This window comes from Pempheris klunzingeri, chromosome 22 (assembly GCF_042242105.1).
Source record: "Pempheris klunzingeri isolate RE-2024b chromosome 22, fPemKlu1.hap1, whole genome shotgun sequence".
Classification (NCBI taxonomy): domain Eukaryota; kingdom Metazoa; phylum Chordata; class Actinopteri; order Acropomatiformes; family Pempheridae; genus Pempheris; species Pempheris klunzingeri.
Genome location: NC_092033.1, coordinates 8,531,095 through 8,545,916, shown reverse-complemented (window position 1 = coordinate 8,545,916; position 14,822 = coordinate 8,531,095). Strand labels below are relative to the sequence as shown.

General features: G+C 41.1%; 1 protein-coding gene across 1 annotated transcript in view; it reads right to left on the bottom strand.

Moving 5' to 3' along the window:
• The window catches only part of cacna1c (calcium channel, voltage-dependent, L type, alpha 1C subunit), a 172,594-nt gene that overhangs the window by 50,664 nt on the left and 107,108 nt on the right, over positions 1-14,822 (bottom strand). The window contains exons 5-8 of the mRNA XM_070853819.1: positions 12,713-12,852; positions 11,132-11,284; positions 9,200-9,399; positions 6,112-6,215 (exon numbers count right to left, since the gene is read on the bottom strand). Coding sequence (XP_070709920.1) covers positions 6,112-6,215; positions 9,200-9,399; positions 11,132-11,284; positions 12,713-12,852 — 597 coding nt within the window. The remainder of the gene's footprint in view (positions 1-6,111; positions 6,216-9,199; positions 9,400-11,131; positions 11,285-12,712; positions 12,853-14,822) is intronic.

Below are 14,822 nucleotides of genomic sequence, written 5' to 3'. Positions count from 1 at the left end.
AAGTGTTGCAAAACATTTGTTTCAATAATACTGTGATTAATACTGAACATTATACAATACTTCAGAACAGGAAGAGAACCTGGTAAAGAGAGGAAAAAAATGTATAGTGAGGAGAGAAAAGCTCTGCCAAGGAGAAAATGTGTTAGTATGCAAGTATAGATGAAAGCACATCTAGACAGACATATGGAGCTGGAGTCACATCTCAGACTACCCAAGATAGATTTTTTAGCAGTCAACAGATAGATACAGTTAAGTTCAGTCCTGTTTCTGTATTCAGTATTCTGGTCTATAGTATGTGGAGATGGGGCCACATTTTGTAATTCATGCAGCTTAGAGCTTAAATGAAGAGTCATCTAACTGTAAAGCTTTTAGGAATCTGGCTATAAATTAAAATACAAAGTCCCAAACAGCTAACAAAAGAGTCCTATTTCTCTCTCCTCTGATTTCAGTGATCGGCACTGTTGCTGTCTCTGAGCAACAGGGCCCTAGGAGCTCCCAGACCTGCTGGGAGTTGTAGTTTCTGCAGTGTGGTCTGGGTCCACCACTGGGTCTCCTCCCAGTTGCAATGTGCTTGGTACAACCCCAGAGGGAGGGACAGAGAGGGCACCCCTCTCCAGCTGTAGCGCCTCAGCCTGCTCCAGTCAAACTGGAGGAGAGGCGACTCTAAACCGAGGTCGCCCTGCATCACTGAGCTCCTCACCTTTTGTGTGCCATGTCATTCTTTTGGTCACCACCCTGAAGTGTTGACCATAGGTCAGAATGAAGACATGCAGGTAAAACTAACATCTTATTTTGTGCCTCAGCTTTCATATAGCGTCTGAAATTCTTTATTCAGAAAAAAAAACATGATTAAAGTGAGTGATGTAGAATTAACATAGACGTATTAGCTTCTAATACACCTATAACCACTTATTATGGAGTTGCCTAATTTACTTTATTCTTAATAATACATTATGATTTTCAACGTTCTTGGGATTTGGGAGTGAACAGGACATAAACAAATATAATTTAAGACAATTAAAATCAACGTTAGGAGAGCATGAAATATGGAAATATTCTGATGAAACTGGGTGAAATTACTTCCAGGTGTCGGGATGAGAGAAAGAATTAAGGACCATTTGATTAAATGCTGCACTCAGGGAAGGTCAAAGTCAGGTTGGAGACACAGATGGAGTTTGCATAAAAATAATTTGGATGGGAGCTGACAGGAGCTTGAAGGCTTGGGGACATCTGCAGTTAAAAGGTGTACGAATCCATATTTGAAGGTCTGACGCTGACACTGACAAGTAAACTTTGCTTGTGCCTCCCTGTCATGAATGTTTTGAGTGAGGATATCAGTATAGTCAGTAGAGTTCCCTGCTAGTCAGCTATCTCACACCTTGTCATCTTGGGTTTGGAAATGACAGCCTTGTTAACTGCATATACAGTATCTATCTATCCATCCATTGAGAAGTGGGACTTAAAACATTATTACGCAATCAGTACACACAGTAGAATTTGAGTAAACATGTTGCGTGTAATGTTTTGTTCCCCTGGAGACCAAGAACAGGATCCATGATGAAACTTTGTGGATTGTCACGTGCCATTGTTATTGATTTTTACAGTGAGCCGTCTGGCTGGAACAGAATTAGAGTGTGTGCGAATGTGTGAAATTTAGAGGAATGATGGAACCTATGATCACACCTGCAGACAGCACACACACACACACACACACACACACTCGTTTTTCCCTGTTGTGGGGCCACACAGACACACAGACACACAGACACACACACACACACGTGTCAAATCAATGTGCATTAGGACAAACTGCTATTGTCTCGCTTGACAGAACATTATCAGACCCAATCCTATTGATTTGTGATTGTGTGTGCCAGTGTGTGTGTATACTGTATGTGTGTGTGTGTGTGAGAGCAAAACTCTGAGGAATCATCTCACTTTTCTGTCCTACACCATCATTGAATTCTCGTTTTTCCTCACTTTTCTCTGGCTCTGTTCTCTTTCAAGACAGGCTCTATTCCCGTGCTTTCTATTTACAAGTCACATCAAATCCAGACAAATGCAGTCACACTTGATGTTTCTGTCTCTACATCTGTCGCTCTCCTTCTTCGTGTTTGGCCATTAGTTATTATGCCAATCTGAGACCCACACACACTTCATGGAAGAAGCAGTTGGTAAAAGGTCAGGCTGTGTAGTGTGTTGACAGCATCATTAGTCAGAAGTCAGACAAAGAGTCAGACAGCCAAACCCCCCAAGCTGTTTGGACCAGATAGACCTCTATTATTTTTCCCACAATGCTGCTGTCACATCATTGTGGCTATCGAGAGTCAGTTTCGGGTCAGTCAGTCAGGGGTGAGACGCTTCACTCCCCTAAACCTGTTCCCTACGAAAATTCACGACAACCTACAGCATGTGAGGAAACCATCAGGACAAGGTGAAGATGTGAAACTTTTCACATGTGCAGTGAATTCATATCAGTGGCTATATAAAACATTTTGAACACAAGCATCACCAAACAATATGTCAATTTGAATGTCACTGGAAGGTTGCGCTTGTCCTCGTGCCACAGTATGTATTGTGTTTCTAAAATACTCTTTGGCTATTACAACACATCCCGTACTTATGATGTACAAAACCCTCTCTGTCCTAAGCCCCTCTGACCAGACAGACATGTGAGTAGTTCTGGTGAAAACTTCTGTTTACCATTATAAACTTATACGATGGCTGGAGTAACTATAGCAACAGAGACGCGGACAGAGCCTCTGTTTAGAATTTGTTGCGGCACCTAAGCTATTTCAAAAAAATTAAAAATAATCAAAAATCCTTCAGTGTCTCATCCTGTGAACACCTCATTAACACACAAGCTGCAGGAAGTACACTGCCCCTCTTAACCCTGAACACTGAGACAGGATCACATCATCACTCTCTGATCGTGTCCTTGAACAATTTACACATTAATGACCGCTGCTCACAGGAGCAAGCCTGTGATTTGGAGCTTTTGTCAGCGGTGGTCTTTTTTTTCTTCTGTTTTTTTGGCGAATGCCCATGGTATAGATGGGATAATGCCCTTTGAGGTGTCCAGGAATTAATGGATCCAACACGGAGTCCATTAATACTTGATATTGTCCTTGTTGGGCATTATCCTTCACTTACTATACATCCATGACAAAACCATATAAACCACTGCAACACATTTAGATATTACAGGAAAAGGAACTTAGCAGTTCTCCTCATCTCTAAGATGCTTTAAGTCCATCTTCCTTTGTTTGGGTTACTGCAGTGTAGACAGTTGTTGGTAATGCTGGAATAGCAACTCTTTCTGCATGATTTTTGGTCATTGAATTTCACCAGATCTGAAGAGACATGCATGTACATCATCATTGTATTTCAATTGAATTTCAATATGCTGAAAGGTTATTAAGGAATTTTTGCCCAATGAAATAAACTGCATACCCCAGCTTTAAAACATAATTTCATGTCAGAAGCAAAGAGTAGTCAGAAAAAAAGAATTCCCCACAGCAAAAAATAACAGCAGCATAAAGGTTTGAAGGAGAGGAAGACAAGTTAGTCTCAAGTGACCTTTAACCTTGCTCTTACCCGCTCAATACCCCCAGAACCAAGTTTAGCACAAAGAAGGATCCGATGATGATTAAGGTGATAAAATACACCCAGGGCCACCTGTTCCCTATTGCATCATTCACCTGGGTGGAGAGATGGACGTGGGGACCAAGGAGAAGAGATAGAAAGGATGGATGAATGGAAGGAGAGAGGGGGTAGATGGAAGGTAAAGATGGAGGAAGGAAAAGGCAAGTAGAGAGGACAATGATAGAGAGGACAGAGATGACAGTAAGGTGGGATCAGTAAGGAATGTGAGGAGGTAAGGGAGGACAGAGGGGAAAGGGGAAGGAGTTAGATCCTTGGTGAAAGTTCCCAACAGATGGAACTGTTTGCCTCTGCAGGATCCCTGCTGGGAGTATGGTGCATTCATAGTATTTGTCAGAGTCACTTAGTGGGCCACATGGCAATGTATTTGGTCAGCTGTATTTAATGTGGATTTAGATTGATTTGGAGAATAAATTATTAGATGGCCATGCAAAAAAGTGATAATGACAGAGGGCTATGAATGACCCACATGAAAAACAAAACAACTCCAAACTGTTAAGCGCATGAAGTTAAGCGCATGTATATCAGTGAAAAAGGAAGGTTCCACATAAACCAGCAGATTTCAGGATTAATCACTATGGAGAGAAGGCATTTAAGTTAAGACACCTCAACAGACTGTGCAGCAAGACTCCCACGGATTGGACATTATTATTGTCCCCATGACAAATGATTCCCTCTGAATGTCTTCACTCTTCCCAAATAAATTTAATTAGATAATAATTAAAAAACATAAACAGCAGTCTATATTTTAATTGATATTCATGTAAGTTTTATAGTTGTTTTCATTTGCGTTCATTTTGTGAAATATTATTGTTGTTGTTAAGGTGGCTTTAATCAATATACTGTTTTTAACTCTGACGATTTCGAAGTGGCAACTCGTTTTCATGAATGCTTACAAAAAATAATGTTCCCAATTCAGTGCAGCCTTCCATCCCATAATTTCCGTCTTTGATGCCACGTTTCCTCCAGACTTCACTCTGTCCTCAGAAGAACCTTTTTTGCCTGTCGTGTTTTCCCTCTTGTGCAAGTTTTTTTAGCGTTCCACCTCCACGGTTGACCTGAGGGGTGAATTATTAATACCCCAGTGTGTCCCTACACAAGCCGGGTGGTGCTTGTACTAAAACAGCGTGACTTGGCAGAGTGGGGTAAAACAGCACCCAGCTCGTCTGGAGCAGCAGTTATTGAAACAAAACACACACACACACACACCCTATACAAATATACTCACGCTGTAGGCACATGCACAAACAGTGTAAGCAGATGCATGCTAATTTGCACATGAGAGAAACATGTATGTAAACCAACACATGCACACACACTAGACTGATCTTTGAATGCAGTCAAGTGTTTAAGAGAGAAGGAGGTCCCTTAAAACTGAGACTTAACTGTACAAACTAACTTAACTAAAAGAGAGACAGAACCTGTGCTGGCCAAAAGAGGAGAGTGCAACGATTTTGGGAGAGGTGTGTGTGTGTGTGTGTGTGTGTGTGTGTGTGTGTGAGTGTGTCACAGTCAGATTGTGACGTGACGTGGCCACCTGAGGTCAACTGACATGAACATAAGAGGTAGACAGAGGTGTGTCACTGCTTCTCCCGTGTGTATGTGTGCGCTTGTGTGTATGTGTGTTTCTCTCAGGCTTGTGACAAAGGATTGATTGAGTGGAATGGAAAGGAGAGAGAGCGGGAGATTTTGCTCAGTTCAGTGATCCTCGGTTCATCTTTCCTCAAGTGCAGAGGACTATGGACTTTACTAGATGTCTTTGCTTCTGCTTTTACTGGTGGGCTGCTGGCGTGAGACTGCTGTTATCACCATCTTCTTATTAGTGTTTAATTTCTTCTGTGTACCACTTGACTGAACAAGAGTGATCTGCACATGAATGCTAATTCATTTAGCACCTCATTTAATCCCCTTAACATTCAGCAACTCTGTACATCAGTAACACTGAATGAAGATGGTGATGAAGGTTGATAAAGGCTGACACATCTTATGGCATGGGATACTGGATGTGTCCAACAACTGAACAGGACAGCTTCAAAACTATTAAAATTTAAAAAATAAGAACATAAAACCAATTAAAATCAATATCCTCCAAACAAAATGCTTAGAAGTGCAGGTATATGTAAAGTTATATGTAGGAGAACATTCATTTTCATATCCAAATGAATAGTTCTTTCATTATTTAAACAAATACTGCCATGTAAAAGTGAACTTGCCCTAATCAGAGTAATAGCAATGACAATAATATCTTTTTAGAGTGGCAAGACAGGCATTATTTCCATTGGATTCCACTCTTCAGTGGTTAACTGGCTCCTTCTTTAAATGTCTGGTCCAGGGAGTCTTGCTGCATGACCTTTAATCACATCGGAGACATCATGTACTGCACAGCCACATCACAAACAACACTCGCACAGACATTTGTACACACATGACAACAGCACAACCTCTTACCCGCTCAACACCCCCAGAACGAGATTGAGAACGAAAAAGGAGCCGAAGATGACGAGAGAGACAAAATAGACCCATGGCAGTTCATAGCCCATAGCATCCTGCATCTGAGAGAGATAAGAGACAGAGGAGAGAGGGAGAAGGAGAGAAGAAGAGGATTAACAGGGAGAGAGTTGGTAGAGGGATGAGAATAAAGGGGATGGAAAAAGAAATTTGGAAGAAAGAGGTTTGAAAGGAGGTGTGCGAACATTCACATGGAGTCGCCAAGCGAACGAGAGAGGAGGGGGGGGCAGGGGTCGTGGACAAAAGCGTGTGTTAGAGAGGGAGAGACAGATGGGAAAGATGACAGGCAGGAAACAAGAACAGAGCAATGCATGTTAAGAAGAGCACTAGAAATATCAGGAAAAGTGAGAGTGTAGTATTTTATGATTAAGTGTGGATAAACCCTTTTGTCTCCCTGTGGTGAGAGAGCAGGTGTTTGATGATCCACAATTAACAAGATACACAGAAAAACACTGAACTGCTTTTGTAACTCAGTGACATTCCTTCACTCTCATTCAAAGTTTGTGTTTATATAGTGACACAACCCCTTAAATGATTTCTTGAACAAAGAGACAGATTCTCTCTATCAATGTCCAAGACAGACTGTTACGGTCAAGGTGACGAGCAGTTTTATAACCAGGATAGATAAAAGAAATGCCAGATTATTAATCTGCACAAATATTCAATTGATTCACTTTTAAAAGAGTACATCGAGTACAACATTATAAGCAAGGTTGAATATTTCTAGTTCTGTCAAATAAAGAGCTGTCACTTTTTTTTTAATGGAGACTACTGGACAGAGAGAGACAAAAAGAGCGATAACAGAGGGGAGAGACACAGAGTTCATTTGATACGACAGCAGCAGATGTTAGGTGTCATTAATCTATATTTCTGAAAATCAGAGACAATGGAAGCTATAGAAATGCTTGGCCCAAACTTAATGACAGGCTTGGTGTTGTCTAAATGTTTTTCCATAGTCATTTGTACTTATAACCTCTAAAAAAAATAGGTTCCTCTCATTTTAATGAGCACTGGCTACATAAGTGCTCTCAGCGAATTGTCTGATTTAACTAATGTGATGCTGTGTGTGTGTGTGTGTGTCTGTCTGTGTGTGTGTGTGTGTGTGCACGCTCAGGAGGTTGCAGCAGACAGGGTAGTTGCAGGAGGGGTGTAGAGCTAGTAAGCTCTCTGTTGCATGTGTATACAGCACATGCACACATACAACTCACACACACACTTACGTACATACAGTAAGATGAAACACACACACACACACACACGCACGCACGCACACACACACACACACACACACACACACACACACACACACACACACACACACACCCTGAGCCTTGAGTCTCGGTCAGCTAAAAACAACAACCTTTCAACAAACTTCTTTACCATTGCCATTACCATTACTGACTTTTTGATTCATTAGGACATTTATTAATCTAATAATCATTCATTACTGATTATTTTTCATACAGTTTGTGTCTTTCATCTGTCATTCTAGTGACAGAGTTCAAAATCTGTAAGCTGAATCACTGGAGATCGTTCAAAAACCTTGAATATCATTTAGCAATTTTCAGCACAGTTTTGAAGGTATTTCCAGAATCTTCAAAGACTCTTCTGTTCATCTGAATGAAAATATAGATATAGATATATTTCTCAAGTCAAATAAAAATAGTAGCTGAACCTGACATACTGTATCTCATTGTTCAATCAACAGTGTGAACAAAAAGGTTCATAATCAGGCATCTATATTATAATCTTTTCTTTCATTTTAATACGAGCACAAAACAAGCAGTGAAAAGTGTCACTTTTGGCTGCCTCATATTTTCATAAAAATAAGGAAATGTAGTTAAAAGACAAAATCTTTTCACTGTGCAGTGGGCAGATTTTTCTTTCGAAAAATCAAAGAGTCTTTGAGGATCCTAGAAAATTAACACCATCATAAATACGTTTAGTGTTGTTCAACAGCCTTCTGGGCATTTTGAAAGATCACCGGAGATTTAAATACCAAATAAACAGAAACGTAGCTCTGTGAACTGAATGTAATGACAGGACGTTAGAGACACAAATTAGGACTACCTGATAGCTAGAAATAAGAACGTTATTGTACTGGAGCACGGGTAATGCAGAAATTCAGTTGAAAAGTGATGTTTTGAAAACCCCAAGAAACTGGTACTCATCCGTCCCACATGAGTGCTTTGTGGTGGTGAGACAGACTGCAGTGAGCTGGCAAACGGAGAAACCTTTCTGCCACATACTGCCACAGCCCTGCTGAGAAACAGCTGGCGCTACGCCATCAGTCTCATGATGGCAAGGTTACACTGGGCAGTAGAGTAGTCACTTTCGAGGCCTCACTCACCCATTATCAGCAATATCATAATCTGTGTGTAAAGCCATACCTCTGTTGCAGAGGTCTAAATCAAATGCTTGTGATGCTTTCCGTCACATGAGGGAGTTTGATTGAACCTTTCCTAACACTGATTTACAGCACAGACTGATCTATTGATTTATTTGGCTAGACAGGGCTGCTGCATGCTTTTGGCAATTTACTGAGGAAGGAATAGTTATTGTGCATTAATATGCCTCTGTATGTATATGTGTGTGGCATTCAAAGTGTGCGTGCATGTAGGTGTGTTCACTTGACACTTGAATCAAGCGTTGGGATTCCACACACGTTCCAAATGAATCGGCGCCTTCAATTACACAGTGTATTGTCTGCATTGATTTAGCCTGAGATATGAGTTAACAGGCACACATGCACAGACACACACATAATCGGTGTCTCTCTCTCTCTCTCTCTCTCTCTCTCTCTCTGAACAGTCTTCATGAGCACACCTGTCTTTCTGAAAGTGTTTGTGTTATTGCTTTATACTCTTCTCTCAAAAAGCACTCATGTGGCACTGATGTTACAGATGCAGTACAGTGGCTACACACACCAGGCAGTACGGCACTCATTCCACACACACACACACACACACACACACACACACACACACACACACACACACACAAGACACTGTTGTGGTGGCCGGCTCACCCAGTACAGTACGTCCGTCCAGCCCTCCATGGTTATACACTGGAACACTGTCAACATGGCAAAGGCAAAGTTGTCAAAGTTGGTAATGCCGTCGTTTGGGCCCTCCCATCCCACTCCACACTTTGTTCCGTTACGGTCACAGTGTCGACCGTAAGCTCCGTCAGGTGCACACGGTGCCGGCTTTTCCTCTGCAATGGAGCCTGTGACAAAAAAGCAGGAAGACGATAGAGACTGTTACTGTATACTGTAGAGTTTGACCCAAACACAACTGACTCTTGGTGGGAGTATCTGCTGGCTCTAAAAAAAAGTCTTCTTTTAGGGGGAAATTTCACCATGTTTTATATCCAATCAATGCTGATGGTCAATGTAGTCAGTTCAACAGACTGACTGAGAGAGCCGAGTTCTACTTTGGGAGCTGTGCCGGACTTGCCTACTTGTAGCAGGATGTGTTTTGCAGAAGCTTCTGATGTTCACAGTTTGAGCAAAGGCATCCCCAGTCGCTGTTTGCTCTCAGCAGCTCACAGCTAACTCTAACCCTGCATTTCTTCGGTTGTACACTCCAGCTCGAAAATTTATACGGCTGAATATCCGTGCCATCCAAAACTCTGTGAAATCTATCCTCATCCACGACATCCTCTGCAGTCATGCTTGAAATGCCATTTGGGATGCAAACTAATGATGAATTAACATTCATCGTTAGTTTGCAGTACAAGTGAAGAGATAAAAGAAGTTAGAAAGAGACAGAGAACAGAAATCCAAGTAGAAATAGTCTGTAATGCTTCAGAGCCACCAACTATGGCAAATGATTTCTCAGTAGGAGAACTCTGTTTTCTTGGTCAATATAGCATGCATTGAGATATTTATTGCTTTAATTGACTACATTTTCCATCAACACTGGTTCAAATTACATCCAAATAAAACATACAAATTTCTCTTCACAATACTGTACGTTTATGTTATGGCCATCCTTTTTATTATTCAAACTTTATTTCTATAAAATTGATTTTTTGTCCCTCAGTTACAATTCTCAGCCACTATTACTATAAACCATCCGATCTTCAGATCTGTAAGTCACACAACACTATCTATTCAGAAAATGACTGGACCTCTTACTTCAGGAAGAAGCATAAAATAAGTCCCACTTTCCGATTCTAAAATTGATCTACCAGTAAGAGTAATTAGTCTAGAAGAAGGTTAAAAAGGACTCATTGAACTAAAACCATACAGAGCAATCATCAGTCAAAAAAAATCTATGTGAAAAGGTGCTGTACTAATTATACAAAACAAGCTCTCATGGGTGATGTATAGGATAACAGAGAATATTCCACAAGCACTTAGCCAGTGCAAAGCTAATGCCTCTCATGGGACCTATAACATAACCATAACAACACCGGAGTCCATTTATAACTAGGGACCTTTACTGAAAATTGTTTCAATCATTTATGGCGGCTGCTGCTTCAATTATTGCCCAAATCGTTCTTACTCAGAAACATAAATGATGGTTTAAATAATTAATGGAGATTATCATTTAAAGTGTTTAAGGTATGTACTCTATTTCCTCTCTGTTTTGTTGGCCTAAGGGTGACAGCTTATTGCAGTAGCTCTGGCTTTGTTTGACATTTCAGTTGAAGAGGTTTGTGCGCTGGGCTATAGTGTTCACCTGTGTGTCAGTCTCTGATATTGAAGTGTGTGTTTGCGTGTGTGTGTGTGTGTGTGTGTGTGTGTGTGTGTGTGTGTGTCTCGGTGTGAATAAATGCTTGCTGAAGCGTGCTTTCACACACAGTTGAATACATGCTTCAAAATTTATCTGAGCGATGAAGAGCGGTATGTGAGTGTATGTGTTCGATCATGCATGTTTGTATTTGCATCGGTGTGCAATAGTCTGCAGAGCTCTCTCTCTCTCTCTCTGTGAGTGTGTGTGTGTGTGCGTACCTGTATTATCATGAACGCATGTCTTGTGCATCTTGCCCATGAAGAGCTCCAGGCCGATGATGGCATAGATGATGATGACGAAGAGGACCAGCAGGGCGATATGGAGCAGAGGAACCATGGCTTTGATTATGGAGTTCAACACTACCTGTAAACCTGCAGCACACAAACAGATGAACTGCTGAGAATACGTACGGGTGGGACACTAGCATTAAAAAAAAAAAAAAAGAGTATTAAAACAGTGAAAACCCTGGAAGTGCATTATATAGCCACATACACACAGTTAATCACAAGGTAATCACTCACTGCTCAATCACTGACTATTATATTTGTTCTAAAGCTTTAACATTCTTTTATCCACTTCAAGAGTCTCTTCAATGGGTACAAAACATTGTACTTTTAAAGCAGAACTTGCTCACAGGCAATAAAAGTTTCTAGCTCATTTACTGCATGCTTTGATGGGCAAAGGCCCAGAATACTGCACACTACTAACACACAAAAACTATGGTGGAAGAGGCTTGTTAGGAGGAAATGCAGTAAAATGTAAATGTGGAATCAAATGTGCAGGTTATTTAACCATTTGGCAAAAAAACGTTTTCAGACACATGCTTTGGTGCATATAAATACACACCTTAACAGATCGCTTCACATTGATTGATTTCATGCAAAACTACAGTACCTCAACTGTGGAGTTTGGAAAGGAAAATTAAGGCCTTTGTATTTCATTATTATTCACACACAATTTGGTGGCGTAAACACATCTGCAAAACCACAGTAGGTGGCATAAATGACTGAGGAATACTTGGATTGGTTCTGGTATCTGTTGATTAAATTACATAACACCGCACTTATTCTTTCTAACAGTTGTGAAACACTGATATGGTTATTTTCCTTCTATGTTTATTTACATAAGCAGGAATGGTACTGGAGGCCTTTAAAAAAAAAACAAGTCAGTCAGTCAACGTGCTAATCAGCTAGTAACATGCTATTGATCTGTTTCAATGATACCAATTCAGTGCACAGTACATACAATGATGTCGGACAGGGTACGGCCTAATTATTGTGCACTGCAGCACTCAAGCTTTTAAGACAAGCGACAAGAGCATGGGTTGGGCACTGGCAGCCTGTGCTGTTGTGTGCTATCGTAATCACAAGACCTGTCTCACACACGCACACGCACACACACACACACACACGCACACACTCATACAGCCTTCATCCTTAATATCCGATCCTTTCCTGTCTCCTGGCCTGTTGGATTATTGATTTCTGTAGTCACTAATGCAGACAAGCTGACAGACAGTTCATCTACTGCTCGTACTGTCTGTGTATCTGACAACAGGACAAGAGGACACTCTGTAAGCATGCGTATGTGTGTGTGTGTGCATTTATCCGTCACTGTGTGTGTACGCGTGGCATCGAGCAGCAATATCAGCTCCAATCTGGGGTTCATTTCTCCCCTACCTCACCCAATCACTATTCACACCTGATCCTCAGAGCATCGTTCCCACTCCTTCTTTTCTGCCTTTCTTTTATTCTCTCTCGCTGTCTATCCTTCTTCCTTCCACAGCTCTCAGTACTTACTGGGTACTCCAGAGACCAGTCTGAGGGGTCTGAGCACTCTGAATGCCCTCAGAGCCTTGACATCGAAGCCTGCTGCCTTCCCTCCAATAGGAGTGGCACCGTCTCCCTTGGTGGCCTGCTCCAAGATTGCACTGAATAACCTGCAAGACAGAAAAAAATTACTTCAATGACCGTCATCATCAGGTTGACATTCCATTTCCACATACTCGAGAATATCTGTGAGGAAAACAATAAAAGAGAAACCGACATACAGGGATATAATATAGAGAGATGAATATCTGCAGCTGTTGCCATTATGGCCTTATTTTTCATTTCCTCTGTTGCCACTGTTGTCAATATTAAACTGAACCATCTACACCATTTTTATCATGATCTATAAACCTAAATGTTGTAAATTTAGACATCAATGTAGTTTGGGACCAAAATTTTACAAGCAAAGGGAATGATGGAGACATCTGTGCCGTATCACAGTCAAATATATTTCTTGGAGAAAACTCAACAGTAGAAAATAAAACAGCTTAATTAGTTAGCTCTCCATCACAACAATAGAAAGTGTTTCATCTGTTCCTTCTGTCTTTCACAGATAAGGAAATGTGAGACACTCGGCTTTAATGATTTGACAGTCAGCTCAACAGAACACTGTGCACGTCTGTAGTGAAGGGTGGTGTCTCCAAAATGTCTTTATAAGTGAGTGTGTGCTCATAACGCTGTCAGATTGAATGTGGCACACGTTTAATGCCATGTGAAGTCGCACAACCTGCCTCCGAAGTAATATATCTGGTACTTAAAGTATGTAGAACTACATGATAATGTAAACTATTATCCTCCATAAAAGAGTAAAATATGTTTTAATGCCTTTGCCACTCATTTTTTTGGGCTTTGATGTACATTATATCGTTTGTGGAGACTTAACTGTAACTCTGGCCTGGGGCTGCTTTTCTTGGTTTGTGCTGAAAGCCCCTTAGTTTCAATTAAGGGAAATCAATGCCACTGCATTGAATGGTTCTCAACTTCGGGGTTGGGACTGCCCAAAGGGGTTTTTCTGACTTTGAGTTTGAACATTATTATCATAAGTATTAAGATTAACCAATCGGAAAAACAAAGCCCACTCTTCGGCTCTACTTCTTACTGACCATCGACATATGCAACCTGTTTGGAAGGTTCCAGTTTTTATTTTTAAGGTGTAACAAGCTAAAAAGGTCCACAGTTTGGGAAAGATCCTTTCCTGTTTTAACATGATGACTCCCCTGCTCATGAAGTGAAGTCAACAAAGACTATTTTGCGCTAGAATAACTTTATATGGAATGGAAAGCTAATGCTCTTGTGGGTGAATGGGAGCACATCTTTGCAGTCAGGTTCTGAGTTTCCGTGCAAAGTTAACCAGTGGAGCCTTAACAGCAACAAATGAATGCCTATGGTTTGGGACTGAGATGTTCCACAATCATATAGCGATGTAATGTCCACGTGTCCACATGCTTTTGACCAGGAAGTAAGTAGAAAAACATAATAATGCAAAAGTCTGGTGGGCTATTACCCCTTATGAATTTATTTACAGGCAAATCTCTGGACATGAGTGGCTCACAAGCTTGAATTTATGTACGTCCAGCTGAGCTTATCACTCTCCCTCTCCTCTCTGTGTCTCTCTGAGATCCTTTGGAAATCACCATACAATACCATTTTCCAGCTAGCACGGCTCAAAGGCCAGTCAGCGGCGCGTTAGTCATGGAGAATTATCAATTAGCACAGATGAAATGGCCACTTGAAAGGACCTCTCAGAACATATCGCCCTCTCTCTCCCTCTCACTCTCTCTCTCAGCCTCTATGTTTCGCACTGCCTCCCTCTCAATTTGATTCACTCTCTCTCTTGGTGGGAAGCACGCCTTTGAAACAGGGCATGAAAAGCATGTCAAGGATCCACAGTTTTGCACCATCAGCATTTCACCCAGAATGCATTGCCACGGTGGGGTGTTAAATGATAATTAGAGTATAGCACCACGTAATGGCTTCTGTACATCCACAGCTAAAGATAGTAAAAGCTGTGTACATTCATAAAAATGACACAGAATGTGTGGTTTCACAGTACTACTGTAAAACATAGAATTCATCTTTA